The sequence below is a fragment of the Bombina bombina genome, chromosome 5 (assembly GCF_027579735.1).
Source record: "Bombina bombina isolate aBomBom1 chromosome 5, aBomBom1.pri, whole genome shotgun sequence".
Classification (NCBI taxonomy): domain Eukaryota; kingdom Metazoa; phylum Chordata; class Amphibia; order Anura; family Bombinatoridae; genus Bombina; species Bombina bombina.
The window spans coordinates 178280266-178296198 of record NC_069503.1 but is presented as its reverse complement, the minus strand read 5'-3'; the positions used below and the strand labels follow the sequence as shown (position 1 = coordinate 178296198).

Here is a 15933-nt window from a genome sequence, read left to right as displayed (position 1 = left end):
GCAGTAGGAAACTTATAATGTATTTAAAATACAAACGTTATTCTCCATTACCCTTTTTTTTCAAATGCACTAAATGAAGTATACATAAAACTAGAAAATGTGCTTATGTGTTTATTGTTACTATTTATTAAAGGGACATAAAGTGCAAAAGAAAATGCTCTGTGCTTGCATATAAACGTGTCTGGCACCTGAAAAGGGCTTAAAGGGACATGAAACCTCAATTTTTTCTTTCATGATTCAGATAGAGAATGCAATTTTAAATAACTTTCTAATTTACTTCTATTATCAATTTTCCTGAGCACTATATGGCAGCACTATTTCCTGCCATGTAGTGTTCCAGATGCCTACCTAGGTATCTCTTCAGCACAGAATATCAGGGGAACAAAGCAAATTTGATAATAAAAGTAAATTGGAAATTTAAAAAAAAGGTGTGCTCTGTCAGAATCATAAAATACAATTTTTAGGTTTCATATTACTTTAAACACATAGTTAAAGAGACGTGCAACCAAAAAATGTTTCTTTCATGATTCAGATAGAGCTTGCATTTGTAAAGGACTTTTCAATTTACTTCTTCAATTTTGCTTTATTCTCTTGGTTTCCTGTTGTGAAAAAGCAGCAATGCACTACTGGGAGCTAGCTGAACACATTGGTAACCAATGACAAGAGGCATATATGTGCAGCCACCAATCAGCATCAGTACCAAAAGAACAAAGCAAATTAGATAAAAGAAGTACGATGGAAAGTCGTTTAAAATGGTATGTTCTATCGGAACCATAAAAGAAAAAACATTGGGTATCTTCCTTTTACAGTCAGCTCCAGAGCTGCAATGCACTACTGGGAGCTAGCTAAATGTCTGGTGAGCCAGTGACAAGAGACATATATGTGTAGCTACCAATCATCAGCTAGCTCCCAGTGGTGCAGTGCGGCTGAGCCTTCCTAGGAATGCTTTTCACTCCTCATATAGTATAGACTTAAAGTGAAGGTCAATTTTGACGAATTAGTTCCCAGTTTTTAATAATCCTATTAAAAACAAGGGCACTTTAATTAATCAAAATTGACATTTCAAGCGTTTTCTTAAAAAACGTACCTTTTAATCCTGAGAGCGGCTGCAGCACTTCCTCCGCCCGTCGCAAGCCCTCTTCGCGGGTCCAAAATGACAAATCCGGCTTCATCCAATCACAGCGTTCCCTCAGGCCATCATCCCCCCGGGGGGAACGCCGTGATTGGAGGAAGTCGGATTCCTAATTTCTGACTTAAGCAGAGGCTTCCGACGGCCAGGGGATTCGATGGAGCAGATTTCAGAATTTAAAAAGGTACGTTTTTGAAGAAAACGCTTGAAATGTCAATTTTGATGAATTAAAGTGCCCTTGTTTTTATTAGGATTATTAAAACCCGGGCACTAATTTGTCAAATTGTATTTTATTTAGGTTACTGAGCCTTCTACACTACACATCTAACTGACATTATATGTTACACACATGCTTTTAATACATTCATTTCTTTTCTAGGATCTCAGCTCGTTTGCTATGCCCTTTTTGGATGGAGATTTGGAAAGTTCAGAGAAAAATGCCTATAGAAAGGTAGGATTATTTATTTTACACTTACTTACAGCTCTAATATAAAACTGCTACATTTTTGGATACTCACATTAGGTGAGGAAGTGATTTCTTCTATTTATTCCTTAAAGGGATATGAAACCCACATGTTTTCTTTCATGATTCAGATACAGCATCAATTCTAAGCAACTTTCTAATTTACTCCTAGGGGCCGATTCATCGAGCTCCGATTGGCCGCGAATCTGCAGGGGGCGGCATTGCACAAGCAGTTCACCAGAACTGCTTGTGCAATGATACGCTGTCGGCATTTATCGATGTGAGGCGGACATGATCGCTACAGTGGATCATGTCCGTCCGCACTTTCATAAATCGGCCCCCTATTATCAATTTTTATTCATTCTTTTGGTATCTTTATTTTCAAATAAAGATACTAAGAGAAAAAAGACAAACTGATAATAGAAGTAAATTAAAAAGTTGTTTAAAAAGACATGCTCTGAAGCTGGTTCCGGAGGAGGAGCTAACTGCACACACCTGTGTGTGAGATTACCTTCCAGTCCTGCAGCTGCTGGCGGAGCCTCTCGTGCCTAACCCAGAGAACTGGGTAGCTATTTGGATAGCTTATTTCATCGCTCCTGGAACCTGACAGTGGATAGACATCCCACTGTGCTGACACTGTTAGTCAGCTTGCAAAAGCCTGTATAATTGGACTCTTTTTATTTTTCCCTTTTTTTTTTATGTACAAGCCGAACTCTCAATCTAAATTTAAGGAGGACCTGGGTGCTCCCCTCCCCCACCGGTGCTGCGTGGGAGGTCGAGGCTGACTTTATTCACTTTTTCTTACCATATTGACAAAACTGCCCTGAGTCCTACCTGCAATATAAACAGCAGTTTCTTTATATGCCCTCCCTCCCCCACCGGTGCTGCGTGGGAGGCCGAGGTTGATTTCATTTCATCTCTTTTGCTACACTGACAAACTGTCCTGAATTCTATCTACAGCATAAACAGCAGTCTTTTCCCACACCCTTCCCTCCCCCACCGGTGCTGCGTGGGAGGTTAAGGCCGTCCACACATCTCAGCATAGCTGTATCTACAGAGGACCTGCTGTTTTTCCCCCCTGGCTCCTGCCCCGAGTGTCTACAGTGATCCGGCGAACCTCTCACATACCTTACCCTCCCCCACCGAAGTTGTGAGGGAGATAGAGAGCAACTGCGGAGCTGGCCCGAAGTGTGGTGGCGAAGTACATTTTCAAGCAGGGGTCGCTGGATATTCGAGGCGGTTCTGTCAGGTGACTAGCTGAAGGTCTGCCGGAGACTTCCCCCCTCCTCCACCGGTGCTGCGTGGGAGGTCGGGACTGAGTGTGACCGGTCTTGGGACAGCTGCTGAGGATCTCCTTGCTTGGCGCCTTCAAGTGTCTTCATCCTGGTCTCCTTAGACGCTGGGGCCAAATGTCAGAATAAGAGGCGAATATTCCTGGATCAGGTTTTCTCTGTTTCGATTTTCTTTTTCTTCACAGAGGTACTACCCGAGTCTGCCTGTCCTGGGGAACGCTGCGCTGGTGCTGGTAAAAACGCTTGATAGCTGGACACTAAACAAACTCCACAAACAGGTATTGCAATTCGGTACTACCATATTTGCAGGCTCTCTCCGCCTACCTACCTTGACATTAGTTGAATATTAACACAGGAACATTCCAGGTAAGGTGGAGAGCTCTACACATAAAGAGACTGACTGTATTTCTTTAATTATACAAAGGAACTTTTTTCTTTTTTTTTCTCTTTCTGCTTTTTTTTTGGCTTAGTTAAAATGTAATTCCTATATTTTGTTACAATATCGCCATATCAATGTATTGAAGGCAAGAGTTAAGCTTAGAAAATTGTAAGTTGTGTATAACATGTAAAAGTTCATTGTATTTTTCTCCTCTAAGAAGCGAAGTTTATTCAGGGAAGGGAATGCAAGGTTATTAAGTGTATTTGGAGAATCAATGTCTTAAAATCAAAGGAGTTTTTTATATTCACTACAAGGATTTATCATTTCTTATTACTGCTAAAAGGATAAGGTTATATAGAAATATAAAAGATCCCTAACTACACTATTTAATTAGCCTTTATTAAGAATAAATCTCCTGTTTTCCCTGAAAATAAAATATCATCTTTATCTATTTGGCAGGGGGGAAAGTCGGTATAGAAATACAAAGATTATTAGTTAATTTACTTAACACCCATTTTCAAAGGAAAAAAAGGGAAAAAAGGATTCTATTTTCACTGAAAATATACATAAATGTAACTGAGGGAACCTGGTTATAAATAGGTCACTGCACATATATCTCGCAATCTGCAAGATACATTGTATACAATTGCTGGAATAACACTCTTTTGGCTATAAAGTTAACTGAGGAACTGCTATTGGTGCTTCTAGAGATATTATTCTCTTTATAGTCCATAATTCGTCACAACTTTGCCCATAGTAATAACGTCCCTGATCATTGCACCCTTGACTGGACTTAAATAGCACGATTTAACTCACCCTTTTTTTTTTTTTTTTTTTTTTTTCCTCCTCACTTAGCCACCACACTGCACATACCCATCCTCACTTGTCCAATTGAGAACGGTTTACCCTCTCAAACTTAATTCGGAATAATTCACCCCCTGTATTGACCCTCACTGAGATAACTCGCTTCACTTTATTTTTTTAATTCTTTTTTCTTTTCACTGGCACATGGATAAATTCCTTCACACTTCACCCCGGAACCCTTCACCAGTCATGGCAGCAAGACAGAGAGACAGAAAATTGAAGGGCAATCAAGAGACCACCACAGAAGCACAATCAACAATGCTTAATCTATCAGCCATACAGGAGTTAACCAATATTCACAGTTTAGTTGCCAATATATCAGATGCGCTCTCCCCTAAATTTGAGGCTCTTAGAGCTGAAATTAAGCAAGATTTTCTCTCCCTTACACAAGAGGTTCGTCAATTTTCAAATAGGTTACAAGAAGCCGAACAAAGAGTTTCGGACCTGGAAGACTTAACAATAGTACACAGCTCCAATCTAGAAGGTATAAACAATAGCGTGCAGAAAATTCAAAATAGATTAGAAGATCTTGAAAACCGTTCTAGAAGAAATAACATAAGAATCATAGGTCTTCCGGAAGAGCAGCAATATGACAACCTCGTTAATTTTATATCAGAAACCTTGCCTACAATTTTAAAAATGCCATCTACTTTATATCCTATCCCAGTGGAGAGAGCACACAGACTTGGTATCTCTCGATCAGGCAACAAAGAAAGAACTAGGCCTAGGCCGGTTATCGCTAGAATATTAAATTTTCAAGATAAACACACTTTATTCCAGTATTATCGCAAACAACAGCCTGTTAAGGCTGGTGACGCTACAATCCTCATGTTTCAAGATTTCTCTGCTGACACTGCAGCAAGGAGAAGGGAGCTTGCTCCTATTTGCTCCAAATTGATACAAAAAGGGTATCAGGCAACCATAATGTATCCTTACAAATTAAAGGTTAAAGTTGGAGAAGTCACACATTTCTTTGAAGAACCCCAATTGGCTGAGAGCTTCTATAACACACTGGGCTCTTAGTTTAATAATAACAATTTTAAATAATCAATTGTTAGACTGAGTGTAATTTACAGGTTTTTGCTTATGGGGAAGACTGTGTCTCTTCTAGACACGTGTCTTAGGGTCCTACCCCCACCTATGCGGAGAATATGTAATTGTTCAAAAAATATTCTTCCCCTTTTTTTAATTTTTTTTTTTTTTCTCTCTCTCTCTCCTTCTCTCTCCTCCTTCCTCCTAAATACATAATCGACTATGCGGAATAGTAATTGTAAAATAGTATCGTGGAATGTTGGTGGTATAACCACCCCTATAAAGAGAAAGGCAATTCTTAATCATTTACGAAAGCTTCAGACTGATATAGGGTTCATTCAAGAAACCCACTTATCAGCTGAAGAATCTCTAAAACTTAAATCAACATGGGTAAAAGAAATTTACTTTGCACTCAGTGTTAAGAGGAAAAGGGGGGTAGCAATTTTAATAGGAAAGAAAATTAATACAGAAGTTGTACATTTTGAGGCTGATATCGGGGGGGAGATATGTCTTATTGAAAATAAAGATTGCCCAGAAGATGTATACATTTTGCAATACATATGGCCCTAACGAGTTTGATCCAAAATTCTGGAATACTCTGCAGACTAAATTATTATCTTATGCGGAAGGTTCCTTAATTGTAGGAGGAGACTATAACATGGCACCACAGTGCCCGATCGATAGGCTTAGGCACAATGTTAAACAATTAAAACAAAAAAAAGACAACCTAGAGGGTAAGATGTTTAAAAAAATCATGCAGAACTTAGCGCTGCGGGATATTTGGAGACAGCAAAATCCTTCCATTCAAAACTTTACATGCCTCTCCAAGGCGCATAAGACACTCTCTAGAATCGACATATTTTTAATTGATGAACGTATGGTATTGCAAGGGGTAAATTCAGATATAGGACCAATCTTCCTTTCAGATCATGCACCGATTGTACTCGAATTTCAGCTCACACGTTCCCATTCTACTCCAGCACGTTTTTTTTTTCCCTATTATTTAATCACTGAGTTAAAATTCAAGAATTGGCTCATAAATAGATACAAGGAATTCGCACATTTTAATAGAGATTATCTAAATCGCCCTGAAATATTTTGGGATACTGCAAAAGCAGTGATGAGAGGGGAGATAATTTCATACAGTGCAGCTCTGCATAAGAAAATTCGAACTAGAGAAAAGGAGTCATGCCAACGTTTAACTAACGCATATAATCATTATCTGCTCGATAAGACCCCTTTAAACTGGGCAAAATATGTTAGAGCAAAAAATGAAAGGGACACTTTTGTTTTATCGCAAGAAACTCAAAAGGAATTAAAATTGCAGGCTAAACTACATAAATATGGTAACAAATCAGGTAAGATGTTGGCCAAACTAATAAAAAATGAGAAAAAACAATCAATCATAGACAAATTGCATAATAAAGGGCTTCAGCTCTCCAAAGCCGAAGACATATTGGCTGCATTTAATGAATATTATCAGGAACTTTATTCATTTAAAACAAGTAATTTACATGCATCTGATGACTTCTGGAGGGATATTACATATCCTACTGTCACATCAGAAATGCTTGACAGCCTCAACGCTCCTATTTCTATAGAAGAAATAGAGAAAGTAATATCTAAACTTGCCCCAAATAAAGCAGCAGGCCCAGATGGCCTCCCTAACGAATTTTACAAAATTCTTACCGGCGAAGCCACCTCACATCTCTGTACGCTCTTCAATAGTTTTTTCATTGGTGGTAAATTGATTCCCTCTTCGTTTACCAATTCTTATACAACTTTAATATTAAAAGGTGGAAAAGATCCTGAATATAAGGAATCTTATAGACCAATCGCTTTGCTAAACTCAGATTACAAAATCCTTACTGCAATTCTTGCATCTAGACTTCAGGGGCCGGTCTCAGAAATTATTCATACTGACCAAGCAGGTTTTCTAAATAATCGCAATTCAGCTTCAAAAATCAGGGAAGCCCTAATGGTGACAGAATACTTTGAGGTTTCACCTAGCTTAACTAATGGGGGGGAGGACTTACCTGATCTTTCTATTATTTCCTTAGATGCTGAAAAAGCCTTCGATTCAATATTCTATGAACATATCAAAACATCGTTAAGGCAATTTGGGATCGGAGGTAATTTTCTTGAATTTATCAAGAATCTATATAAACAACCATCTACAAGATTGATAGTGAATAACAATATTTCTCCTCCTATTCTTTTAGGTAGAGGAACAAGGCAGGGTTGTCCTCTCTCCCCACTTTTATTTAATATCTCTATCGAACCTCTGGCAATTAAAATTCGTCACCATCTTGATGGTATAAAAATTCGCCACTGTGAAATAAAAATTGGTCTCTATGCTGATGATCTGCTGCTTTATCTGGCTAATACCAAACTAAATTTACCAAAACTTTTCCAGATCTTGGAGCAATTTGGCTCATTCTCTGGATACAAAGTAAACATGGCAAAATCAGAGATGTTATGGCTTAGGAAAAATAAAACCTCAATATTAAACATTCCTTTTCGTCAAGTAAAAGACTCCTTCAAATATTTAGGAATTCATATCCCGATAAGATCTGCAGATCTCTACACTTTGAATGTACCCCCAATAGTTAAATTGATCAAAGAAAAGCTTACGACATGGCAAAATCTTCCAATATCACTCTCTGGAAGGATTGCCCTTTTTAAAATGGCTCTTCTCCCAAAACTCTTATATATACTTCAAAACACACCAATAATTCTATTAGGAAAAGATACACGTTCAATTAATACCTCACTTATCCAGTTCCTATGGCAGAATAAGAGGTCAAAGATATCTCTTTTGAAACTTTCAATATCAAAAAAAGATGGTGGTCTTGCTTTACCAGATATAAGGTTATATAATCTCTCTTTCCTGGCCCGTGTTGTAGTAGATTGGATCTCATCTAATAATTATGTTTTGAACAACCATCTTGAGGCCAGTGTCTGCCATCCGTACTCCTTATCTGCATTATTACACTTAGCACCTAAGGAAATCCCCTTAGAAATTAAACGACTCAAAACAATTCTCAACCCACTTAAAGCCTGGCACAAAATAGTAACTCTTCTCTCAATTAATAACAGCGCTACTTGCCTATTGCCCATAATAGGTAACCCTAATTTTCAATCAGGAATATCTTCAGAAGTCTTTAGGAAATGGCATACGCAGGGGTTAACAAAGGTATATCAAATAATTGACAAAGAGAGAAAATATATTAAAACATTTCAGGAACTAAAAAGAGATTTTGATATATCTAACAAAGATTTCTTTGCGTACTTGCAATTAAGGCATTAAGATCTAGTCAAGAAAGCAGGCTGGGAATGGGGATTAGGTAAACTCGATGACTGGCTTGTTTTAACCAGAAATGGCCATATGTCAATTGCACCATGTTATCATCTTCTGGGTACAAATAAAGGTGAGCCGGTTTTGGCAAGGATTGCCTCCTACTGGAATACAGTAATTCCTCAGAGTAATATTGAGCCTAAAAACATTCAAATGTCAATTAAAAAAATTGCACAAGTAACGCTCTCTGCAACTTGGAGAGAGGCTCATGTTAAGCTCCTTCATGGGGCGTATTTTACCCCCGAGAGAGGCTTTAAATGTGCAAATGCAGGGTATAACAAATGTCCTAAATGTTCGTATCAGGCAGCTGACTTAACGCACATGTTTTGGCACTGCCCAAGGATTAGAAATCTATGGGCTAGGGTTGAATATTGGTTAAAAAAGGTTCTTAAGATAGATCATGTCTCCTTGACAATATATCAAATAATATTATGCCTTAAGGAAGAGCCTGGTAAACAAATCGAGGAAAAAATAATAATCTCCGCTATCCTTGCGACTAGATATTTAATTTGCAAGAAGTGGAAAAGTCATGCAATGCCAAGCATTACTGAAATAAAAAACTGCATGAAAAAGCAATATATTTTGGATCAGAAAAATGCAGATATAAATAACGAACAAGATATTAAAAGGTTCTTTGATAAATGGGCCGCTTTTTTAAAAATATTCCCTGCTGCAGAAATAGATTATTTAATCTTTCCCTTCAGAAACACAGAAATTGTTTTGCTAGGAAACTGGTAAAATCTCTGGAGGAGGAGGGTGATGGCAGAGGAGAGGGGGGGGAGAGGGAGGAAGAGGGAAGGGAAAAGGGAAATTTTCCCCCCTTCTTTTTTTTTTTTTTTTCCTTTTCTTCGCATGGGGGGGGGGGGGAGGGGGGGAGGTTCGAAAATTAAAATCCCAAGCATTGTTGGAAATTAAAATGTTCATGTTTTCACCAACATGATGATTAATTTAAATTTAACTATATGCATAATTGAATATAGTATTATATTGTCGAATCTATTGTATCTTTTATGTTATGCTTTCATTATGATTGATTTTGTCTTGTTCAATGACTTGGATCATAAATAAAAGTTAAAAAAAAAAAAAAAAGACATGCTCTGGGGCCGATTTATCATAGCCCGAATGGGGCCGTATACCCCTGTTTCTGCGGAAACAGGAGTTAAGAAGCAGCGGTCTTAAGACCGCTGCGTCTTAACTTGTCCGTCTGCTCTGAGGCGGCGGACAGCACTCCGCCCAATCCTATACGATCGGGATGATTGACACCCCCTGCTAGTGGCCGATTGGTCACGAATCTGCAGGGGGCGGCATTGCACTAGCAGTTCACCAGAACTACTTGTGCAATGAGAAATGCTTACAGCAGCATTTAATCGATGTCTGGCGGACATGATACGCTACAGCAGATCATGTCCGCCAGACACATGATAAATCGGCCCCTCTGTCTGAATCATGAAAGAAAAAAATTGGGTTTCATATCCCTTTAAATTTATGATGATTTTGAAATGTTTTGTAGATTTTTATTATGACAAATCAAGCGCAATGAGAAATAAATTGTATTTTAATCCATTTTATCATAGAATAGAATGGAATAGACATTTGGAAGGAACATTTTGATATTTTTTCAGGACTGCAGGAAGCCACTTGACTAACCACGAACAATTAACATAGGGTCATTTAGATTAAACTTTAATGATTCTGATAGGGTATACAATTAACAAAAAACTTGTAATTTACTTCCTTTATCAAATTTTTTTTTTCCTCTTGCTACTTTCTTTGAGAACATACTGAAATACTCTCAAGAGTGTGCACGTGTAATGAGCACTATGTGGGAGTAGTATATATAAGCAGCCTAGTTAGATGCACTAAACTAAGCTAGGGAATATGACAAAGATATAGTTATAGTTGGAAACACTATTTAGGGCCAGATTACAAGTGGAGCGCTATTTAGCGCTTATGCTAGAGCGCTAAAAATAAACTTTTTGTACTTGTCAGGTTGCACTCGTATTATGAGCTGAAAGTAAAAAGTTTGCGCTCTTGCGTTAACCCGACTAGTGCAAACAGCTTCCTTCTAGCACAATTAGACTATTGTGTGCGCGATAACCTATTCCCCCAATGGAGGGAAAAAAAGTAACACTCTACTCGCGCAAACCCGATCGCATATTCTCACATGCGCACACCCGATCGCATATTCTCATAACCGATCGCATATTCTCATATGCGCATAACCGATCACATATTCTCACATGCGCACACTTGATCACATATTCTCATATGCGCATAACCGATCACATATTCTCATATGCGCATAACCAAACGCATATTCTCATATGTGCATAACCAATCGCATATTCTCACATGCGCATACCTGATAGCGTATTCTTATGTGCGCATACCCTACATGAAAATATGAATATTTCACATTCCAATGTTCTTCACATAGAAGAATATGTGCTATTTATTCATAAATACATATTTCTACATATATATGATGGTATTTTGGTACAATAAATATTTATACCTATATATATAGATGAATATATATAGGTATAGCTATTTACAGAAATATATAGGAATATCTATTTAGAAATATTTAGAACATATTCTATGTGCAGAACATTAGAATGTAAAATATTTAGTTAAAGCCTTCTTTAAAGGGACACTGAACCCAATTTTTTTCTTTCATTATTCAGATAGAGCATGCCATTTTAAGCAACTTTCTAATTTACTCCTATTATCAAATTATTTTCATTCTCTTGGTATCTTTATTTGAAATGCAAGAATGTAAGTTTAGATGCCGGCCCATTTTTGGTGAACACACTGTGTTGTTCTTGCTGATTGGCGGGTAAATTCACCTACCAATAAACTAGTGCTTTCCATGGTTCTGAACCAAAAAAATAGCTTAGATGCCTTCTTTTTCAAATAAAGAAAGCAAGAGAACAAAGAAAAATTGATAATAGGAGTAAATTAGAAAGTTGTTTAAAATTGCATGCTCTATCTGAATCACGAAAGAAAAAATTTGGGTTCAGTGTCCCTTTAAATATTAATATTGCATAAATATGTTTTTTTCATGTTTTCATCTACTTGTTAGAACTACAATGCATGTACATATGTACTTGTGTATATATGTCTGTAAATATATATATATATATATATATATATACACATATAAATAAATATGTACACACATATATATATATATATATATATATATATATATACTGTATAGTATATACATACATACATATCAATCTTTAGACATATATATGTATGTATCTCAATGTTAAAGTCCTTTACACCAGAGATCTCTATCTTTGAGCCCTTATAACTTTTGTGTGCAATTTTTTTTTAATAATTTTTATTAGATGCTGTTGTTATGAGTGTAACTGTACTTTGTAATGCATTTTTTATGTGGTTTGTGACACTTTTTTGTTTTGCAATACAGTTAAAGGGCCACTAAACCCAAAATCTTTCTTTCATGATTCAGATAGAGAATAGAAATTTAAACAACATTACAATTTACTTCCATAATTTATTTTGCTTCATTTTTTAAATATCCTTATTTGAAGAAAAAGCAATGCACATGGTGAGCCAATCACATGATGCTTCTATGTGCAGCAACCAGTCAGCAGCTAGTGAGCATATCTAGATGCTTTTCATCAAAGAATATCAAGAGAATAAAACAAATTAGATAATATAAGTAAATTAGAAAGATGTTTAAAATTGCATTCTCTTTCTAAATCATAAAAGAAAAAATGTTGATGGCTTGTCCCTTTAACCACAGCTCTGAAGTTGCGGTAATCATTCTAGCATAAATCTCCACGCAAACGATCCTGAAAAACCGACATCGCTTGCGCACAAACATTTGCACTCCACTTCTAATCTGGCCCTTAATAAATACATTTTGCTCAGTGTGTGCAGTAGAAATAAGTGAAGATAGGGCTGTTTCCTCTACAAGTTGATAATATAACATTGTTACACACATTGCTGCCACCTAGTGCTCAACACATGCATACTTCTGAGGATACCTTAGTATGCCCTTATGGAAAGAGGCTGGCAAAGGAGACCAAAAAAAAGGGTCAGTTTGATAAATTTGATTATATAAGTTAATTGCAACTTGTATGTATATTATTTGTATTGTATGTTATATAATTAAAGATTAATTCTGACTTCCATGTTCCTTTACAGGAAAGTTTAATGGAGCTTATGTCCAAACAAAGAAATGTACGAGTAATATTATTTGTTATAGGGATTGTTTTATCTGGATAAATATAGACCAAGAGAGGAATAGCCTATGTGTATTAATAAAGAAATAAACAAAAGATTGATGTCAATAAATAATCCTGTGCCGCAGCAAAACAGGGGCTGGATTTTGATTGTGCTCTGTTTAAGCGTCTACAGTGCAGGGGGTTCTGGGATCCACATAGGAAGGAGAACCCGCCAGGATGACGACACGTGGTTGTCATCCGCACTGTAGAACAGTCCATCACAGCACATTATGTACAGGGAGTGCAGAATTATTAGGCAAATGAGTATTTTGACCACATCATCCTCTTTATGCATGTTGTCTTACTCCAAGCTGTATAGGCTCGAAAGCCTACTACCAATTAAGCATATTAGGTGATGTGCATCTCTGTAATGAGAAGGGGTGTGGTCTAATGACATCAACACCCTATATCAGGTGTGCATAATTATTAGGCAACTTCCTTTCCTTTGGCAAAATGGGTCAAAAGAAGGACTTGACAGGCTCAGAAAAGTCAAAAATAGTGAGATATCTTGCAGAGGGATGAAGCACTCTTAAAATTGCAAAGCTTCTGAAGCGTGATCATCGAACAATCAAGCGTTTCATTCAAAATAGTCAACAGGGTCGCAAGAAGCGTGTGGAAAAACCAAGGTGCAAAATAACTGCCCATGAACTGAGAAAAGTCAAGCGTGCAGCTGCCAAGATGCCACTTGCCACCAGTTTGGCCATATTTCAGAGATGCAACATCACTGGAGTGCCCAAAAGCACAAGGTGTGCAATATTCAGAGACATGGCCAAGGTAAGAAAGGCTGAAAGACGACCACCACTGAACAAGACACACAAGCTGAAACGTCAAGACTGGGCCAAGAAATATCTCAAGACTGATTTTTCTAAGGTTTTATGGACTGATGAAATGAGAGTGAGTCTTGATGGGCCAGATGGATGGGCCCGTGGCTGGATTGGTAAAGGGCAGAGAGCTCCAGTCCGACTCAGACGCCAGCAAGGTGGAGGTGGAGTACTGGTTTGGGCTGGTATCATCAAAGATGAGCTTGTGGGGTCTTTTCGGGTTGAGGATGGAGTCAAGCTCAACTCCCAGTCCTACTGCCAGTTTCTGGATGACACCTTCTTCAAGCAGTGGTACAGGAAGAAGTCTGCATCCTTCAAGAAAAACATGATTTTCATGCAGGACAATGCTCCATCACACGCGTCCAAGTACTCCACAGCGTGGCTGGCAAGAAAGGGTATAAAAGAAGAAAATCTAATGACATGGCCTCCTTGTTCACCTGATCTGAACCCCATTGAGAACCTGTGGTCCATCATCAAATATGAGATTTACAAGGAGGGAAAACAGTACACCTCTCTGAACAGTGTCTGGGAGGCTGTGGTTGCTGGTGCACGCAATGTTGATGGTGAACAGATCAAAACACTGACAGAATCCATGGATGGCAGGCTTTTGAGTGTCCTTGCAAAGAAAGGTGGCTATATTGGTCACTGATTTGTTTTTGTTTTGTTTTTGAATGTCAGAAATGTATATTTGTGAATGTTGAGATGTTATATTGGTTTCACTGGTAAAACTAAATAATTGAAATGGGTATATATTTGTTTTTTGTTAAGTTGCCTAATAATTATGCACAGTAATAGTCACCTGCACACACAGATATCCCCCTAAAATAGCTATAACTAAAAACAAACTAAAAACTACTTCCAAAACTATTCAGCTTTGATATTAATGAGTTTTTTGGGTTCATTGAGAACATGGTTGTTGTTCAATAATAAAATTAATCCTCAAAAATACAACTTGCCTAATAATTCTGCACTACCTGTATATATATATATATATATATATATATATATATATATATATATATATATATATATATATATATATATATATATATATATTATATATATCTACACTGTATATATAAAGTATTACAAAATGGCAGAAATCTTCATTCTGTTTTCAAGATTCAGAAGAAACCAGATATTTAGTTCTGAACCGACTGAAATTCTATGCAGCATTTTTACTAATTATCCACTAATCTTGTTTATATTTTCCAACCTACAGAGCATTTGTAACACAATCGATTATATCGTCATGAATATCTCTCCTTTTATGTATCTCATTTTACTATCATATTTCATTTTAAAAATAAGATAAAATGGACTATAGGAATCAGCTTAGGTGAATCATATTTTGTTTTTTATTATCTCATTGTAATAACTTTTATTAAATGAATATCTACAATTAAACATATATAGAGAATACATTTATATAATTAAAGGACATTAAAGGGCCGTAAACAAAAATGACATTCTCTAAACCATTACTACCAGTCCTAGACTACTACTGCAAAAGGGTTAAACACACAGTAGAAATACCACTTGTGACTCGCAGAGCACTGCTTGTCTCAATTGCAAAACACCGCTGGTCTAATCAGCAACGCTGGTTTAAAATCTGAGTTCTCCGATTTGATCAGCTGCGTTTTACGCTCGGGACCAGTCCTAAGCGGTATTTCTATTGTATGTTTAACCCCTGTGCAGATTAGAGCATGTCATTTTTTGACACTAATGGCCCTTTAAAACCAATGTGCTTCTCTTATGATTCAGATAGAACATACAATTTTAAAATAAGTTTCCAATTTACTTATATCATCAAATTTACTTTGATGTCATTCTTTGTTAAAGAGAATAACTAGATAGGTAGTGTACACGTGTCTGGAAAACTATATGGCCTCAGATTTGCAAGAATGCTCTTGAGCACTAGATAGCAGCAGTGTTTGTATAGTGTATAACATTGCTAAAAACAGTCTTGCAAATCTGATGCTATATAGTGCTCCACTCATGCTCCCGCTCCTGAGCCTACCTACCTGTTTTTTTTCTCCAAGAAAGGATACCAAGAGAACAAAGTACATTTTATAATAAAAATAAATTGTAAACTTTTTTTCTCCAACATAGGTGTGTCCGGTCCACGGCGTCATCCTTACTTGTGGGATATTCTCCTCCCCAACAGGAAATGGCAAAGAGCCCAGCAAAGCTGGTCACATGATCCCTCCTAGGCTCCGCCTACCCCAGTCATTCTCTTTGCCGTTGTACAGGCAACATCTCCACGGAGATGGCTTAGAGTTTTTTAGTGTTTAACTGTAGTTTTTCATTATTCAATCAAGAGTTTGTTATTT

General features: G+C 37.1%; 1 protein-coding gene across 2 annotated transcripts in view; it reads left to right on the top strand.

Annotated features, from left to right (window-relative positions):
• The window catches only part of PRKAG2 (protein kinase AMP-activated non-catalytic subunit gamma 2), an 889218-nt gene that overhangs the window by 290993 nt on the left and 582292 nt on the right, over nucleotides 1-15933 (top strand). For both annotated transcript variants that reach the window (XM_053713799.1, XM_053713800.1), the window contains exon 2: nucleotides 1509-1580. In XM_053713799.1, coding sequence (XP_053569774.1) covers nucleotides 1509-1580 — 72 coding nt within the window. The remainder of the gene's footprint in view (nucleotides 1-1508; nucleotides 1581-15933) is intronic.